The sequence below is a fragment of the Propithecus coquereli genome, unplaced genomic scaffold, assembly GCF_000956105.1.
Source record: "Propithecus coquereli isolate 6110/MARCELLA unplaced genomic scaffold, Pcoq_1.0 Scaffold503, whole genome shotgun sequence".
In the NCBI taxonomy this organism is placed as follows: domain Eukaryota; kingdom Metazoa; phylum Chordata; class Mammalia; order Primates; family Indriidae; genus Propithecus; species Propithecus coquereli.
In genome coordinates this window covers 1,028,030-1,046,840 of record NW_012150875.1, presented here as the reverse complement: position 1 = coordinate 1,046,840, position 18,811 = coordinate 1,028,030, and the positions used below count along the sequence as shown (strand labels likewise).

General features: G+C 57.6%; 1 protein-coding gene across 2 annotated transcripts; it reads right to left on the bottom strand.

The window, feature by feature from the left end:
* Positions 1-479: 479 nt before the first annotated feature.
* On the bottom strand, positions 480-18,764 carry NPEPL1 (aminopeptidase-like 1). Of its 2 annotated transcripts, XM_012656511.1 has the most exons (12): positions 18,541-18,764; positions 17,711-17,896; positions 17,009-17,179; positions 13,907-13,996; positions 13,413-13,494; positions 11,587-11,729; positions 5,437-5,514; positions 3,014-3,114; positions 2,139-2,262; positions 1,599-1,775; positions 1,134-1,244; positions 480-746 (listed from the first exon to the last, which is right to left on the bottom strand). In XM_012656511.1, exons 1-12 carry the CDS (start codon positions 18,688-18,690, stop codon positions 588-590), a joined length of 1,572 nt encoding a protein of 523 aa, XP_012511965.1. In that variant the 5' UTR covers positions 18,691-18,764; the 3' UTR covers positions 480-587. The 2 variants fall into 2 exon arrangements, with proteins under 2 accessions (XP_012511965.1, XP_012511966.1); XM_012656512.1 differs by lacking the exon at positions 17,711-17,896 and having other exon boundaries at positions 18,541-18,710.
* Positions 18,765-18,811: the final 47 nt, after the last annotated feature.

Here is an 18,811-nt window from a genome sequence, read left to right as displayed (position 1 = left end):
AGCAGGAGCCAGTTTGGGAGAAGGGGGAGGTGGCCCCGAGCCTCAGGCCCAAGGGTGGCTCCAGGGCTCGTTCTAAATCAGAGCATCAGAGAAAGAACCAGACAGGCGAAGGTGTGGTGTGGCCACGTTTAATTTAGCCTCCAGTGAACTCGGAGGGGCCAGAATATGACCCCTTGTGCTCCATAAACTGGGGCCCCTGCCATAAGTCACTTCGCCTTTCAAAGGGGCCGTGGCTAGATGTGTCAGTGACCCTGGCAGGGGCGGAGCAAGAGCCTGGGCTCTGTGCGGCGGCGTGGGTGCGCGTGCGGGACCTGGGCGAGGCCCCAGCCCCGGGAGGCAGCACAGCTGGGGCAGAAACAAGGCCCAGAACTTCCTGGCAACTTCCCGGCCCCATCCCCCTGGCCCCGGCCAAACCGTAAGCTGTCTTCTGGGACATAAGAACGAGCCATTTCCATCACCACCACAGTTACAAACAAAAAACAAACCAAAACCCATCTTAAGGGATAATCTTCAATTGCTTAAAATTAATCAGTGCAAAGTGAGGTCAAAGAGCCCTGTGTCACGGGGGCCGAGTGGCGGCCAGGCCGTCACACGAGCTTGCGTCTCTTCGAGTCCCTCCCCGTGTCCCCCTCCTGTACGTCCACCTCACAGCCCAGCGGGGACACCAGGTTCAGCAGAGGGTCCTCGGAGGCACGGCCAAAGAGCGCCAGCAGGAGGGCCACACCGAAGCCCGTGGCTCGCTCGCCCTGTGGGCAAAGGGTGGGCGGGAACTCTGGGTGTGGGGCCTCTGCGTGGGAGGGGCCCCAGGGTCCCCCCACCTGCCCCATGGCTCCTCCCTTCTCAGTAAGGGGGTCTTGGAGCACAAGCTGGAGTGAGGGTCTTCCCTGTGTGCTCTGGCCCAGCCCCCACTCTCCTGGTGGGGAAGGGTGAGTCCCGGGGCCGTGGCCAGGACCGCAGGCACAGCTGCTCTGTTCCCAGGAAGCAGAACCGGAGGTCGGGGACCAGGGATACGGAATGCTTCTGGTGCGCTCCACCGGCTCCAGGGCCAGGGAGGGGGTCTGCGTGGACGGGACGGTGGGAGCAGCCTGGGCGGCGGGCAGGGCGGACTGCAGGAGGGTGGCCCTGACACTCACGGCATGCACTGGGGCAGCGATGTCCAAGTGGACCCAGACCCCAGGCCAGTCGAAGCCAAGGTGTGAGGCGATGAAGAGGCCAGCACAGGAGCTGGGACTATTGTCTCGGTCCTGGGGAGGCCGAGAGGACACACGGTGACCTTTCGCTCCACGAGGAGCACCCGCGGGAGCTGGTCTGCACTCTCACCCGTGCCCCATCACCCTCCGGCCACCCCTCCCTGGAGTCTGCAAGGAGCCAGGCCAAGGAGTTTGTTTCCACCCTAGGGCATTAGGAGCCAGCGAGGAGCCTGCTGGGGAGACTGAGGCAGACCCACGGCTGCGAGGCAGGGTGGCCAGTCCCGGGAAGGGGTCTGTGCCCTGACACTGCTGCTCAGCGCCGCTGCTGCTTCTCAGGGCGCTCTGTCTCCCCGGGGGCCCTGTGCCCTGCTCCACCCGCGAGGGCACAGCTGCGGGCCCCAGACCTACCGCCACCGAGTTCTTCATGTCAGCCACCGCCGAGGTGAACTCGCTGAAGTGCAGCTCGGGGCAGTAGACCAGCGGGTGCACCAGGTCCCCGCACTTCCTGCCGGCCTTCACGCAGGCGGCCTCCCACTCGGCGCTGTTGGTGAGCACTGCGGCGTGGTACTTCCCTGTGGCGATGCCCTGGCCAGGCAGGGACCCAGGAAGCACCCCAAATGGGGAAGGCAGGAGAGAAACACAAAAGAGGGACAGAGAGGCAGACAGAAAAACAAGGAAAGCAAAAGAGAGCTGGTGAGAAACAAAGCGAGGAAGAAAGAGAACCGTGTTCTCAAGCGCAGAGGACAGTTTCTGCTTCTGTGCCCCAGCTCCAGGCCCATTGGGCCACTGGTGCCCTCGATGGGCACAACAGATGGTCCCCACTGCCCCCTCAGCCAGTTAAGAATCTGGGGACAGCAGCCCCCACCCTGCCTGCCTTCCCCACCATAGGGACCAGAGGCATTCAAGCTCCCTGGGGCCACAGTCAGGGTGGCGTGTGGCAACACTCACCTGAGCCCCCGTCAGCGTGGCCATGTCCAGGATGATGTCGGCCCCCAGGTCCTTGCAGGCGTAGGACACGCCGTCTGCCAGCACCAGCCTGCCCTCGGCGTCCGTGTTGTTAATTTCCACCGTCCTGGGCACACAGAGACCCCTGCTCAGGGATGGGGTCCCCTGCAATGCTGGGGTGAGTCCCTGTGGAACTGGGGAGTCCCATTCTAGAGCCGCCCATCCCTGTGGCCCCCCAACTCCAGCACACACAACCCCTGCAGCAATGCCACGCCGGGGGCAAGGGCTTTTGGGCCAAATCCCCGCCCTGCTCTCTTGAGCTGTGAGCTGGGGCAAGGTGCTTAGCTCCCCTTGGACTCAGTTTCCACATCTGTAAGGTGGGTGGCACGAACCAGGCTGAGCTGGCATTTGGCGCACTGTGCCTGGCCCTGGGTAAATGAGGAGGGGAGGTACCTACTCGGCACCAGGGTGTGGGGCAGGGAGGACAGGGTGTCCTGTCCTAAGTCCCGGGGCCCCTATACCTTTGCTGCTGCCCAAGTTTGATTCTTAAGTGTGTCCTTCTGCCACTGAGAAGGAGCAGCCCAAGGCAGCCTCAAGGGGGAGATGCAGGGAGGGTCCCCAAGCAGGAATTTGTGGGAGCAAGGCTTCAGATACCCAAAGAATGTCAGGCCTAGAGGCTGGAAAGGCTCCCACTGATGCAGTATAGACCCTGAGGTCCTGGGGCCCGGCGCCCCAAGCGAGCCCAGCACTGCATCCAAGTCCCAGGGTGACCCATCGTGAGGTCCCCTGCTACCAAAGCTCCCGGGGGTCCTCCCAGCAGTGCTGGGGTGAGCAGGGCATGGCGGGTCTGGTTTTGGGGAGGAGAGGGCCAGCCTTACTTTCCTGAGTACAGCAGGTGGATATCATCGGGCCTCGTAGCGTTGGGTCCCACTGAGTTCTCAGCCAGGCAGAACACGGCATGGAGGTTGTCTTTGAAACCCTGAAAGGAGAAGCAGGCAGAAGCTCCAGGGACCCGTGAGAGGTTCGGGGAAGGGAAGGACGTGCCAGGAGGGTGGCCAAAGATGGGGCTGGACGGTGCCTTGGGGACAGATTGGGAATGGCAGGGGCCTGGGGAGGGTCCTGATGACCAGAGGGTTGCTGACACCCTAGCCCAGTACCACCCTGCTCCCAGCACACCCTGATGTCGACGGATGGCATGTCCTCTCTGTCTAGAAAAGTTTTAAACATTTCATTGTGAAATGATTTCAAATGTGTAAAAAAAAAATTACAAAAGTAGCCGCAAACAATTCCCAACACCCTTCACGGGGGAGTTGTCACTGGCACATCTCCAGGTGCTGCCAGATCCCACCTGCCCACTGATGGCAGGATTCCACGCGGGCCACACGCCACACTAGCTGTCGGGTCCCCTTAGTCTCTTTAGTCTAGACACTTGCACAGTCTGGTTTTGTCTTTTGTGACCTTGGCCCTTCCAGTGCTGGGTTTGTCTGGGGTTTCCCCGTGGCTTTCAGGTTATGCATCTTTGGCGGGAACCCTGCAGAAGTGCCATGTACTTCCTGGTGCGTTGCAGCAGGAGGTGCATTGCATGGCTTTGTCCCTGCCCCGGCAATGGGCCCTGGAACGTGTTAAGGTGGGTCTGCCAGGTGTCTCCCCGGTGACGCTACTGGCGGTACCTTGCTTGGACGCGCTCTGGACCATCTAACGGTCCTGTCTCCCATCACGCTTCCACGCTCCGGCTTTGGCACCGCTGACTGTTCTTATCTCAAACAATTACCGGCCGTGGTGTTTGTCAGATGGTGAGTTTTCTATGTTTTATTTTCTATTTCCATCACTACTTCTACATCCAGTAATTGCGATTCCGCTGTAAGAAACTGTTCTCCCCTTGTTTATTTATTCATTTAATGACTTATTCCTATCAGTATGGATGCGCGCATTCTGATTCTATTCTGTGGGTTACAATACTGCTTATTTTGTGGCTCAAACTGAAGCACATTCCTTTTCTAGAGGCCGGACATCGTTGTTAACAGTGAAGCCTCAAGCTGCGGCTCTTGTGGGAAGGGGGTTTGTCTAGAACAGGCGGGGAGGGGTCCTTAGCACCCCTCAGATCACAGGCTGTAGCCCCCAGAGGTGGGGGAGCCCTGAGACCCCACGGCTGTCAGCTGACGAGTCTGCGTTGACTGCCTCGTGGCTTCCTGTGAAAGGGAATCTAAGCGCATGGAGGTGCTGAGACAGGTGAGTCCTCATCCGCTGCTGGCTGTGTCCCTCGTTAGTCTCCAGCCAGCACGGGGATGAGAACACAGGGAACGCGATCTCCTCCTCCACATTCCCCACAGGGCTCTGCGGTGGATGGGCCACAACAGGTGCTCTTGGAAGCCTGTGGCTTTCGGGAGCCCTGCAGCTCTTGGGCTGAGCGCACGGCCCCACCTGTGTGCTCGGCGTGACGGAACACTCGTCTGTGAGCCCTAGGAAGGCCCTTTCCAAACAAGGCACCGTGCAGGGCACAGCAAGGATGTTCCAGACAGTCTCAGCATCCTGCCCAAGTCATCTCACCCCCTGCGCCTTCAGTGTCCCCGTCGGCTGTGGTTACAGTGGGCCGGCGGAAGCCACAGTGCAGGTGGGGGGGCCGGGCAGACGGCGGGGCTCCCTCCCCCCGGGCTCTGCTCCTCTCTCAAGGCGCGGTACCGCTGGACACCCAACCAGTCTGAATTGGAAATTATTTGCCAGGACATTTTTGTTTTTCAATTTCAAGTTTACCCCAAGAAACAGGGCTTCACAGGCAGTGCCTGCGTGGAAAGAATATCTTGTATTCAGCGCCACGACGAGCGCAGCCTCCTAAAAGCTGGCCTGAGAAGGCTACGCCAGGAGGTAAAACCTCAGCTTGTGCAAGTCCGTGCACACTCGTCATTTGTTTAATAAGCGCTCGTTATGGCCCCGGGATGTCTGGGCTCCACGTGAACGTCCCCCAAGCCTCCGAGTGGTCACAGACGCTGGGCAAGGACTGCGCTCTGGGGTGTCTGCCCAGGCAGGGGAGGGAGGAGGCCCAGTGTGCGGTGGAGAGAGGCCTGGCCTGGGGGTGGGGGCGTCACCCTGGCGAGACCTTTCACTAGAGACAGCTTTGGGAGGAGGGTTGTGGGTGGAATACTCAGAACCGCATGTGCTGCACGTGGGCTTACACCTGCCACGTGCCCTGTGGTCCTAGGCCAAGCTTCTTCATCGCACACTCACCGGCCTGGGCCAAGCCAGGCCCTGAGCAGAGGGCATGGGTGGCCCCTGCCTGCGGGGGAGTAGGTGGAGTCTCACTCACCTGCTTGATGGCAGCTCTGAAGGCCCCCAAGACGGCCGCGGCGCCCCCGCAGTCCCGCTTCATCCCCGGCATGGTGGTCTGCAGGCGGCAAAGGGACCAGGACAGGGGTGAGCCCTGCGGGGGAAGCCCGGCTGCAGGCCCCGCCCCCCAGGGCCCACCCCCGGGGCCCACCCCACCCCCCAGGGCTGCGCGGACACCCACAGGACTCAGGAAACTGACCGCGGGTGGAGTTCTCCAGAAGTGATGGGAAGTAATGGCCAGAGACAGTGGGGATCCCTTTTGTTTTAGTGGAGCTCTGGGGTTACCAAACAGCAGGCAGACGCCCAGAGCGGTGGAATCTGCCGTGGCCGGGCTCTTACCTGGCCACAGCACCCCATGCTCAGAGAGTGGGCGCCTTGACCAGGTCGTGCGGCTGCCAGGTCAGCCTGGTGTCTGCCTGCGGGACTCCATCTACCTCTCTGCCCATTTGTGCGGAAGAAACCGAGATCCAGGGAACCTCTGAGGCCTGCTCAGGGTCACCTGGAAAGGCCGGTGCCAGGAAAGACTCCCCAGGGCTCTACTCCAGGCCTGGCCCCTTCACGCTGCCCGCGAATGGCCTCTGCAGCCACACCCAAGTCTCAGAGGCTTCCTAGTCCTCCCGGCGGCAGCATCTGGGGGCGGCCACCCCTCAGCACAGCATAAGCCTCATCTCCAAACTGTGGCCACCTCCTGTTCTCCCACCTCCACCTGGGTAGAGGTCCCGGCCCAGCCTCCGAAGAGCTAATCTCTGCTTCCACCTCTGCCGCCTCCTGCGTCCCCTCTGGAAGGGCTCCCTCGCTCGCTCCACCCTCTCTGCACCACGCGATGCTCCTGCCGCCCCCCCGCAGGCCCTTCTGCCTTCCCTCACGCCACTGCCACAAGCCCACTGTGACCCTGCCCCACTGCAGACCTGGCCTGGCCACCAGACACGCGTGGCACAAGGCCTAGCTTCCTCACCCACCGGCCCCAGCTCTCTCAGCTCCTTGTCGTGGCACTGCAGGACGGCAAGGGCCGATGCAAACTCTTCCCAAACGTCACTGCCACTGGTGAGGACACCCCGTCACCCCCACGTCTCTGCCCTCCTGCCCTCGGTTCCCAAATCCTGCTTCAGACGGGTCCAAAGAGGAGCCACCAGAAATAGCCGCACGCAGAGGCGCCCTCCTGCCGCAGATGGAAGTGCTACTTTCTATAAACTAGTTGAGAGGTTACACATTTTTATATTTTATAGGTTCCCAACTCTAATCGGCAAGTTCATATTTTAAATTAACAACAGGTCCACAGATGTAAAGGTTTGGGTTTGAAACTTAGTGATTTTTGAAGCCTTATCATGTTACACAAGCCCTGACTTTTAGTGGAAAGTATTTTTACGTATAAACTGAGCTGCTTTTATAATTAAGTCAAGTGAAAATGATCCATCTCTTCTGATCTAATGTTCGAGAAAGCACAGGACTGTTTAAATGGAAAAACGGGGCCTCAGATCTGGAGTCTGACAATGTGCACAACGGGCCGCTCTCAACGCCGGCCCTTGTCGCAGCTGCCAGCTCCCAGCTGCAGGTGGCACGAGCGCCGGACTTGCAAATGGAGCTCCGCGCATCGTGCGAGGTTCCACCAGCCCCCGGACGTTGTTTCTGTTTTTATCAAAGAAACGATTTTCTCAGCAATATTAAGATGTTATCTCCTTTCCACTGGGTTGACACTAGCACCCATGCTCGAGGCCCCCGCACCGGCGTGAACGGGGCGGCGCTGTGGTCGTTTCCACGCCTGCCAGGAAGACAAAACATGTCGACTTCACTTAAGAATTTCCTTGCTGAAGCAGTAACATTAAATTTAAAAAATCTCAACCTTTTAGTACAAGACGTTCGCGATATTCTGTGTGAGGACCTGGAAGGTGTTCCTAGGGCACCGCTGCTGCCTCTGCCGGGCCAGGGCGGCCAGCGCCCACGCTCAGATGGGATCAGGGGTGGCTGTGAGCGCCGAGCTCCCTGGGCCAGTCTCACCAGAGTTACTGGAAAGAACAACTGACAGACAGATCATGGTTACTTGGACTTAGGTATCTGGCAGGAATTTCCTAGAAAAGGAACAAAGTGAGCTTCTCACTTCCAGAAAACAGCTGACATTATTTATTGCCAATGGCGTACATTTGAGCTCTCAAGCAAAAATCAGAATTTTGGAAAACTTGTATCCACCATGCCAGCTTCCTCATACTCAATGACTTTTCTGATCAGATGAATGGTGATATCAGCGAAAATGATTGTTTGATATTATATAATGTGTCAAAATTTGGAGGTTTTGCGTAACTCTGTGAACCGATTTTTCCAAATGATCCATGTAAGACATTACAAAGTCGTGTGTTCCAAGTTCAGAATAGATCAGTGGATTTTACTGCACAAAAGTTCACTTATGTGGCTTTAGATTCCACATTATAAGCAACCTTTAAGAAACTACCATCTGTCGAGTTTTGGCATAATATAATAGCAAAGAATGTTCATAGTTATCCGAACAGAGTACTAACAGACTTCTTCCTGTTCCAACTATAAAATGTGCGAGGTCAGATTTTCTTGATATAGTTCAACTGAAACAACATGTCACGATAGACTAAACGCAGAATCAAACGCAAGATCCCAGCTATCTTCCATTAAGTCAGACACTAATGGGATCTGCAAAAATGTACAATGCTACTCTCAATAATTTTCTTTTCATTTTGGAAAATATAGTTATTTTCATAAAATTACACTATTTATGGTAACATGCAATGGATTTATATTGTAAGTTGTAATTTAAATGAATTATAAATGTGTTATAAATTTCTCAGTTTTAATTTCCAGTACAGTATCACTAGGTATCGCCCTATACGCAAAGCCTCTTTGGGATCGGTACTTGTCAAGTGTGTAAAGGGTGTGCTGAGTGAGGCCTTTGAGGCCTGCTAGTCCCAGTTTGCCTTTGAAATCTTTGGAAATGGAGCTGTGACTCTTCCTGCAAAACTGGGAGTTTTGCTGGCTCCATCGAGCTTGCTTTTTGGGAAGTGACAGTTTCTGTACGATTTGCTCCCGAGGCAGCCACTTGGGAGAATGCCTGCTGTGACGAAGTTTCGTGCCCTTGGGCGAGACTGTGAGCACCTGTGGGTCAGGACTGGGATCTGTCAATTGGCAGAGCCTCGGTGCCCACCCCCGTGCCTGGCACCAGCAACAGCTCAGGAAGGGCCTGCTGGTTCGTCCCAAGTTGATGTAGAACAGTTCCAATGAGAAACCGTGGACAGTCTGCTGGTGCTGAGACACCTGGCCACCATTCCGTTTATCACGGGGTCCCTGCAGGCCAGTCTGACCCCAGGAGGAGGCTGGGGCTATTGTGTCATTTTCAGAAGGTGAACTGGGCCTCCCAGGAAACCCTGTCTCACACTGGCCCTCCAATAAGCCAATGTCCAAAACAAGCATCTGACCCAAGGAGGAAAGAGTGCACGGCGCTGCCCGCCAGGGCTCGGCGGCCTCCACAGCAACAGCGGGTAGCAAAAAGGAGCACGTTGTCTGTGCAGTGGTTGAACTGACTAAAAGTCACTTTGCTCATTACAGCCACCATGTGCCTGTGTCTCCAAACCCGCAGTCCCCACCCTCCTGGGCCACAGAGCAGTGCTGGTGAGCGAGCGAACCCCATCGCTGATATCACCACCCGAGCTCCGCCTCCTGTCAGGTCAGCAGCAGCCTTTGAGTCTCATAGGAGCGAACCCCACTGTAACCTGCACGTGCGAGGGATCTAGGTGGCGGCTCCTTATGGGAATCCAATGTCTGATGGTCTGAGGCGGAGCTGAGGCGGTGATGCTGGCGCTGGGAGCGGCTGCAAATACAGATCATCACTAGCAGAGAGGTCTGACTGCACGATAAATGTAATGCCCTTGAATCATCTCGAAACCATCCCCACACAACCATCTGTGGAAAAATTGTCTTCCATGAAACCGGTCCCTGGCGCCAAAAACGTTGGGGACCTCTGCTCTACATGATGTCAGTGCCAAAATATTCCTCCCTGAAAAAAATGCCGTTGGTTGAAGTTAAAACAATTGCTTTGGCTACTGTTGCATTTTCATCACACAAATGAAGGCTTCGAAATCACCTATCCTTATTGCTCATCCTTTCGAGCGACATCATTCCACATGGATGTTAACAATGGCTCATTACGCAGGTGCCCCGACACATGCAGACCCAGCTGCCCGCGTTCATTCTGAGAGCAGTTCCGACAGTTTCGGACCGTCCGGGTTGGCGCTGGTGCCGAGCTGCACACTCCGAGCCTGTGACGTCACACGTTCCTGTGCTGAACGGCGGACCCAGGCACAGCAGCCCAGTGATATGAAGATGAGTCCCTGAGACCCTCATTCTACACGAACCCTTGGAGTTACTGTGTTTGAACTGTTTCCACTCCACAGACATTTGAAGGCTGCAAGAATCGATCCCACAGAACTGAACATATGGTCAGTACTGCAATTTCTGGAATTTATTGTGAAATGGGATTTTTAGGAATCTCTGCCAAATGACCCTATGTTAAAAACCTTTCCTGAGCATTTGTGTATCAGTTGCTTCACATGATAGAAGCTCTTTGAAATAAAAAATAATAGACAGTGTTCTGGAATCAACTGTGAGTGAAGGCAAATGACAAATCTGGCTTCTCTGCCTACTGATCATAAATGTGTAAACGTCGAGTATGCAGAAGCCAAGATCCTGAAACAGAAAATTTAATGCCACAATCCACTACCACTATAGACCAATATGGAGACATAAGTATTTTTCTATTTAAAAAAAAATATCAAAAAAATATATATATATACATGCTACTTAAAGTGTTAATCTATTACTGTTTTATTTGTACCGCAACATGTATCTTCTTTTTAATTTTTTTAGTGGCATGATCATGGTATGGAATTCAATAAAAGAGAATGTTTACTATTGGTGCTTTGTTGTTTTGTTTTTTTTTTTAAATCACTTATTGTTATTAGTTTCATTTCCTGATTAGTCCAGAAAATAATTCTATTGTTTAGAAGAGGAGGGATATTAAGAAAAAATGATCCTCCACTCCAGGTATTTAATAGTAGGTATGCTGGACGTGCAAAAAACAGCAGCATAATCCCCACCCCAAGCAGCAGCTGATGCTGGGGCTCAACGTCAGGGAGGCGAGGGGGTGGCGGGGCCTGCAGCAGACTGGAGCCCGCAGGCTACAGCCCCGGCGCGGTCCAGCTCAGCTCCAGTGGAATGCTGCCAGCTGAGCACCTAGGGCCGGCGCCGCCAGATCTCACCAGAAATCCAGTCTTTTATGAGATTTCTTCCTCTTTCCAAATGTTGGAAACTAATTCAAACTTTAAAAACACCATTTGGGCCAAAAGGACACACCAGTGAGCCACTGTGACAGAGGCGCCTGCTGTCCTCCCAGCAGTCCTGGGCATGCATGTCACTGTCCACTCCTTCCCAGGATGCCCCAGCCCAGGCCCGTGCACAGTGTGGGATACACAGATGGAGATGGCGCAGCGGATGGAGAGGCCATGTCGAGGGGGACAGACGCGGCTGCGACTGGCACTCCCCAAGTGCTCATCCTCCTGGGATGGAGGACGGGGAGCCACGCCACGGGAGAGGCTGCGAGGGCTGCCTCCAAGGGACATGCCCAGGTGACTTGCTTTGGTGCTGAGGCCCAATTGCTCTGGCTTTGGCTGGGGTCACGTGTGGACCCCACGGAGCATTCTCTCCATGGAGACCTCGGGCAGATTCGGAGACGTGGGCACCCCCTCGCCCTTCTCTCCTCCAGACAAAGCCACTCCGGTTCTGAAACTCTGAATCTGCCTCCCCAGTCTGTTTTCCATCCCTTTAATCATTTCTGCGGCTTTTCTCTGGCCCCTGTGCAGATTTTGCGCTTCCAGACTCCTGTTTAAAGTGTGGGCACATATCGCTTCTCGGCCTTTTGGCTACGGTCAAGTGTAAAGCGTGGGCACAAAATCCAGGCATCCTACATGGAATGGTCTCCTTCCCAGGATAGGAACTGGCCCAACTGAGAAGTCCCAGAGTCCTCGCTGCCTTCCAAAGGCACCTCTGAGAGAGCTGGCTGAACCGGCCTGGACCCCTCCGCACCCTGGGACCTGCCCATGCTGGCCCGACACCTCACCTTCCCTTTGATGCTGAGGCCCCCAGTGTCGTAGACAATGCCTTTGCCCACCCAGGCGATGGTCTGCGTGGCTCCGTCTGGGGTGTGGCTGAGGACGGCCAGCGCTGGAGGGTGGAGGGCAGCTTTGCCAACTCCATAGAGTCCTGTGGAAAGCGCAGGGAGAGCTGGTGAGGCCTGGGCTGAACCGAGCAAGAACTCCCCGAAGGCCCCTGGAAACACCAGCTCCCAGCGCTGGCTGGCGGTACTTCTGGAGAGCCGCGCCGCCCAAGCCTCCTGCCCCCTGGCCAGTGTGGGATCAGGGAATGCAAATTAGTTCTAATGTCTAGGACTGCAAACAAATTCTATGCAAAATATTGGTAGGCAAGAAAACCCACTGAGGAAAAGAAAATACTGTATCATTTCCAGAAAGAACAGAACAGGATTGCAGAATGATGATCTCTGGATAAAGCTTCCAGGCCGCTCCAGCCCACGCTCATCCCCCTTCCCAAGCCCTTCACACACTCAGGACTGCACCACCCTTCCCAAGCTTGTGCCTGCGTGTTTTGCACCGTTGTCTCACTTGTGGGTTTACAATGCCCATCTCTCAAGAAAATAGCGGACTACCTGGGGGCAGAGTCCATGCCTCAAGGTCCCCCAGTAACTGAGCTGAACAATCACAGCAACTGTGATGACAGCTAATAATGGCTGTCCAACAAACTCCTGCTCATCCTGCAAGACCCACTGCAAATGCCACCTCCTCTGTGAAGCTGTCCCTGACACAAGTGGCCACCTCTCACTCCATTTGTAAGTGGGATATGTGTCTGTGGTGGACACCGCTGAGATGGCTTCCCAGGACCCCCATCTCTGGGTGCCCGTGTCCTTGTGTAGTCCTAGTGTTTCACATCTAACCAAAAGAAAATGGTAGCAGTGATGAGACGCCACTTCCGAGATTAGGTTACAAAAGAGGGGAGTTTCCATCATGCTCACTCTTTCTCACTCTTGCTCAGAGCCCTTGCCCAGAGGGTGGCCAGCTACCGCGCTGGGAGCTGCCCTTGGAGAGGCCCCCACAAGGACCTGCAATCACCGGCCAACAGTCCACGAGGCCCTGCGACCGGCCAGCGGTCCCCGGTGAGCCTTCCGGGAAGCACGTTGCCGGCCCCAGGTGAGCCTTCAGATGACTGCAGTCCCCGCTGAGCACCTGACCACGGCAGGCAGAGCCCCTGGCACTGTGAGATGGTACAACTGTTGCTTTCCGCTGCTCCCTTCTGGGGTAATTTGTTCTGTAGCCACAGGTAACTAGGACAGCCACCCTCCCTGCGCCAGTCTGAGTCACTTATCTGTCCCTCCAGCTCCTGGGCCGTGGAGGAGGGTGGGCTTGGGGAATCAGGGAAGGCCTCTCTGGGGAGGTGACATCTGAGCTGAGACGATCTGGATAATATGGTCCCCACCATAAGAATATCTTGGGGAAAGTATTCCAGATAGACCCATCCGAACGAAGGCCCTGACACAGACGTGAACTTGTGTACTCGAGGAACAGGAAGGCCCTGAGGGTTGGCCCAGGGACGAGGGTGTGTGGCACGTGAGCAGGCTGGAGAGGCTTTAGGCAGGGGAAGGACTTGGATCTAGCAGCTTCCAGAATCTGCATCAGAATCTGGACTACTGCCCCTTTCTCCCTAGAGATGCTCTGCTTCCCAGGGTCTGGCTCGGGCTTGGACACAGGCTGATCCCGTCCCAGTCACCAGCAGGGGGAAGGTTAGGACGATGTGTCCCGTGGCCCGCCACCCCCGCCACCCAAGCGCCCCCAGCAGCTCCCTGGGGCTGGGACCTGGGGGTGCAGCCCCACCCACCTCCAAATCCTCTCGCCTTCAGCTCCTCGTCCCGGATGATGGTCGGAACAATCCCCAGCTCTTTTCCAACTTTGTTAATCTCCTGGACGTGTTCATGGAAAAAACAACACCACAAGGACACGTGAAGACGCTTAAATCAAGGCGAGGCCAATGCGGCAGGAGAGGAGCCGGTCCGGGAGGCAGCGGCTTCGACACTCTCAGTGTCCCGCATGATTAAACCCAGGAGAGCTGGCTTGCCGTCCGCGCTCTCCAACTTCCTGCAGCTCGTGGCTGCAGTCCCGCTGAAGGGCCTCGAAGAGGGGGCCCTGTCCTCCCCACGCCCTTCCGGAGGCCTCTCGGAGTTGGGGGGACAGCACAACTTCACTGGACATAGCCCCTGGGTCCCTGCGCCGGGTCAGGGAGTGTAGACGGCCCCCAGGTTTCCTCTGGCTCTCCGTAGGGTCTATGACACCCCCCCACCCTGGCCCCACCCCTGGCATGACAGGGCCACGAACCTCGAGGAAGGTGTCTGTGTTCATCTCACTGCAGGGCGTATCCACGATGCGGGCCGCCAGCCGCACACCTTCTGTGGCATTCGCTAAGCACTGGAAAAAAACAGAAGGCTGTCGCTGGGGTCCTGGGATCAGGTGGGGAACCCAACTTGTCCATCCCCCAGGAACCCAAATGCATCAGAGGCACACGCCCCGCCCAGGGGAGGCCACGGGGCTGCCGACAGAGCAGTGAGGGGCAGTGGGGAGAGGGAAGCAAGACGCTTGCCGCCCACTCCTCTCCCCTGCAGAAGGAAGTTCAACACGGCCACCCCACTGCACCTCCAGAATTACAGAGGAGCCCTGCAGCCTGAGGCCCTGCCCTCGCATACTTGGGGTCCTTTCCAAGCCTCGTGTCCTGCTCTTCCTCCCTCCCCGTCATGCCAGTCCGAGTGTGCGCTGGCCCACCTCTAGCCTCTGCAGATCCCGTACCCTTCTCCTTCCGCCAAGATTCCGGCCAGCCTTTGTGGCACTTCTCAAAGGCCAGATCCTCCCAGCAAGGCAAAAGCACTCACATCCTAAGCCCTTGAACCTGCTGCCCTCCCAGACGCCTTCCCTCTGGCCATTGGGGCAGTGCCCTCCTCATGCAAGTCCGTCCTGACACCATGAGGGCAGGCGACTGAGTTCATTGTGTTCCTTGTGATCTGACACAGCTCTGCTCTGGGCGAGGGAGGGAAGGACACAGAGATGGGCCCTGCCTGGTGGCGCTGACATGACCCCAGCAGCTGGAAGGATGCAGGACCTGAAAACACGGACCACGCTGGGCTTGCGGGGCCTGAGAGCTGGCACTTGGCAGGCGGCTCAGAGAAGGGCGCACGCACAAAAGCAGTCACCACACGTGCCCGGAAACGAGCTGCCCACTGCGCGACTCTGCGAGGGACGTCTGTTCACCTTTGTTTCAGCTCTGGCCCTGTAAGTTCTCTGCCGTGTCACTCTCCTTTGCCACAGTTCTGCCCCTGGAGCCTTGCTCTCAGCAGTATCCGAGGGCACCCCCGCCCCACCTTGCTCCCCACTGCCCACCGCCAAGCCTCAGAGGCTGCAGAAGGCCGGCGGTGTGGTGGCCTCCCTCACTCACTGTAAGAGATGATATTAAAAAGAGGAAAGCAGCACAGGTGTCTCGGGGGTGCAGGACGACACTGAGTTTATCATCACTGCTCTCGTCTTGTAATGTCAGGGAGGGCAGGCGTGGGTCGATACCGCCAGCCTGGCTGCCTCCCCCGCCCTATCTGATCTCGGCAAGAGCCTCTGCTTGTCCTGAGGTAATTAAACCCCAAAGCCTCAGAGGTAGAACCCTGGAACTTGACAGCTCAGATATGAAATGTGCAGTCCCTGCCGCCTGTCAGCGGGCTCATCTCCTGCCTGGGAGGGTGCAAGGGGACGCGACGAGACTGTGAAGAGTGTCGGTGATGTAAGGCTGGACTCCAAGGAGGCCACGTATCACCTCGACGACCCCAGGCCCCAGCGAGGTTGGAGCTGACATGAGAGCACTCACGTGGGAGGCGGGAGCCGGCTCCAGCGCCCCCACCACTGCAGAGCCACGCAGCGCATCACCAGAGGAGGATCATGCGTCCACTGTGTCCACATTTATGTGAGCACCCACTGTGCGCTAGGCACCATGCTAGACCCCGGGAATCCAAAGATGCCCAAGGGACTCAGGTCCAGCAGCGAATTACAACCACCTTCCAATTAAATGCCACGCCAGAGGACCAGGAGAGGTCACAGGACTCAGAGGGGACCAACCTGGGAGCTGGGGAGGCTCCCACAGTGATGAAGGGGGAGACAGGCTGCGTAAGGGCCACGTGGGGTACCAGACCCTGGTGCGGTCAGGCTCCGAGGCAGCTGGGGAAAGAGCCGACGAGATATGAAATGTCCGTGGGGCTGGGCGCTCAGCCGGCCACAGCGCTGGCACGTGGCAGGGCTGTGTTGGCCAGGAGTGCGGGGCCTCCCTGGGGAAGGAACGTGGGCAGAAACCGACAGACACCAGGCAGGGCTGGAGAAAGAGGACCCTGGCAGAGGGAACCTGAGCAGGAATGAACTTGGCAAGTCCAAGGGACAGCAGTTAGTTCACTGCAGAAAACAGTGCCATGAGGAGGGGAGGGAACAAGGGCTGCCAGATGGGATCTGGTGGCTGGAGGGCCTGGAACTCAGAGGGAACTCACTAGAGACAGAGGGGAGGCACAGTCGTCACTGTCCCACTGCAGGATGGAGCCTGGAGGTGGCAGAGACACCCAGAGAGGACTGCGTGAGCTCAGGGTGCTAGTGAGCCACAAGGGACTGAGTGGCAGTGAGCGGGCCAGGGAGAAGTGGGAAGAGGGATGGCAAATGTCTCGGTCCATTAGATAGGGCCCTTAAAAAAACAACGTCAGGAAGAGGGCAAAAACTAGGCTTTGGTGGGTTAAAGAGGAAAAGAGAATTAAGAAAGGCAAAGCAATTAGACTATGTTTTTAAAAGCTTGGAGATGTAGAAAGAAGAGGTGCTGTTTCAAGATGGTAGAGATGGGAGCGTGTTCTTTCCTTCTAAGGAAGGAATCCAGGTGGAGAGGGGATGGCCGCAGGCCGCAGACAGGAAGCAGTGAGGTGCGGACCGAGCCCCTAGCGGGGAGCGCTCCTGTGGGCAGAAGCAGGAGAAAGGATGGCCGTGTGGGGCTGCGTGGTGGGTGGAGGGGGGCACGGTAGAGTCTGGGCTGGCTGCTGTGGGAAGGGAGCCCGATGTCAGGCCCATCCAAGGACTGCGAGGTTGGAAATCACTTCCAACCTTGCTTGATTTTAGGAGCAAGTGATATAACATATGTAAAAGTGCTCCCTGGAAAGGGTGATGTGATATATACACGGACAGGATTGTTAGTATAAAAACATGAACGTGTCTGGCACTCAGTAGGTGCTCAATAAACACTGGCTGCACAGAACAGAATCCTGGAATCAAGACGCCCTGAGGGAGAGGAGCCTTGGCTTCACGGGAACTGAAGCAGCCCTGCCGTTCTCCCCTGGGGAAAGAGGAGCCAGAGCTTCCCTTCCAGCCGCCCGAGCTCATGAGGGCCCAGGGACACAGTCTGCACTTTCAGACACCCACTTGCAACGTGGACACTTCCACCGGCCCGTTGTCTTGTCCCACCAGGAAGAACTCCACCGTGACGGTCTTCTTCTCTGTGCGGCGTGAGGCACCTGAGCGGTGGGTGAACAGCGGGAAGGCCCGGGCCAGGGCACAGGCGGAGGCGAAGACGTCGGCCTGCTCACAGACCATCTGCAACACAGGGAAAGAGGCAGAGCCACAGCTGAGGGGTGACAGGGAGCTGCACCAGGAAGTACCTGGGGTCCTGCCCTTAACGCCTCCCAAACTTGGTTAACTCTGTGGTGGGAACATCTAGACGGAGATGTTCCAACAGCAGAGGTCAGCCCATCCCCCGGGTGCCTCCCCGGAACCACAGAATACCGTGGCACTGTCTGTCCTACCCGAGGAAGAACACCTTGGTTACCATCAACTGCCGTAACAGTTGGGGCACAGAGGGACAGACACTGGATTTGGCCTCAAGAAACCTAAGTTTGAGTCTCCGATTTGCCACCAAAACTGATCTGGGGCAAATCGCTTTGTTTCTCTGGACAGTTTCTCCGTAGCGCAGGGATCATACTGTCCAGGTGCTATGGGCCAGAGAGCTCTGCAGTGCGTGGAGGGCTGTGAGGTCGCTGGGACACAAGCTCAGCGCTGCTTGTGACTGGCAGCCTGTGGCTGTCAGCACACACAGGCCCGCGGCCGTCCTCTCTCAGCAGCACTCACCAGAATGCACCGATGGGCTCCGGGGGGCAGGCAAGTCCGCACAAGCCGGGTGATGAAGTGGGCGGCCGAGGGGCTGTTGTGCCGGCTCACCCTGGAGGGCAGGGCAGCCACAGTGGCGTAGTTCAGGTAGAGGGGACAGCTGTCTGTGGGGTTGGGGTTGAGCGTGCTCAGGGCGGCCTGCCAGAGCTAGATGAGAAGGGAGAGACCAGAGACAGACTTCAAACAGCCTGCCACATGCCAGGAGCAGCACCCTGCCTGCAGCTGCGCCTGCGCCTCTAAAAGGGCACTTGAGGCACCCCTGATCTGCAATTAAGAAATCATGTTGCTGGAGCTCCGTGTCTCTCTCTGCTGGCACGCTTCCAGCAGTGTGGGATTAAGGCTCAGGACTGAAAAGGCCAGGTTGGGGCCACTTTGCTTAAAACACTTGAAAACCCCAACTTGTTGGGGCTTAGCCAGTTTCCATGGCAGAGGGGCAGGGGGGCCAGATGCCCCAGGGAAGGCAGGGAGAGAACAGCCACCGGGATTTCTAGAAGGCAGGCCCGCTTCAAGGCAGGGCCCACCCGCAGCCCAGGGAGGGCAGCCCTTCGGACCGCATTTCCCCCACCCTGTGGCAGGTGTCGCGGCGCTGGGCCCCTGCGGGCTTGGACGGGCCTGGTGGCTGTTCCGGAAGGGAATGGCAGGCCACGGCAGCCGGCCGTTGGGAGGCCCGGCGGGCGGCGGGGCTGCGGGCGGCGAGGCGGGGCCTCAGCGGCCGCCGGAGCCTGAACTACCCTCGCCGGCCGGGCCTGGGTTTCCGCGCGCGGGGGCGCTGGCGGCCGGCGGCCCCTCACCTCCTCGGTGACCCGGGGCTGCAGCTTCCCGCGGACATGACTCCAGGGCACGCGGAGCAGGTGGTGCAGCTGCCCGAGCAGCAGCAGGGGCCGGCTCTGCGGGTCCGCGTCCCCGGCGCTCGCCTGGAACTGCAGCCCCACGTTCGCCATCTTCCCGCCGGCCCGAGCCCCCGGCCCGGCCCGCCAGTCGGCCCGCTCGCCCCGCTCCGGCCCCGGCTCGGCACCGCCCCGGCCCTGCCCGGCCGCCCGCGGGCCCCGCCTCCCCCGCGGC

Coding starts and splice junctions, on each gene's coding strand:
- NPEPL1 (XM_012656511.1), bottom strand. CDS start 18,690: ATGGCGAACGTGGGGCTGCAGTTCCAGGCGAGCGCCGGGGACGCGGAC. Junction 5,515..11,586: donor GCCTCAGCATCAAAGGGAAG/GTGAGGTGTCGG, acceptor TGCCGCCTGCAG/ACCACCATGCCGGGGATGAA. Junction 747..1,133: donor TCGCTGCCCCAGTGCATGCC/GTGAGTGTCAGG, acceptor CTTTGCCCACAG/GGCGAGCGAGCCACGGGCTT.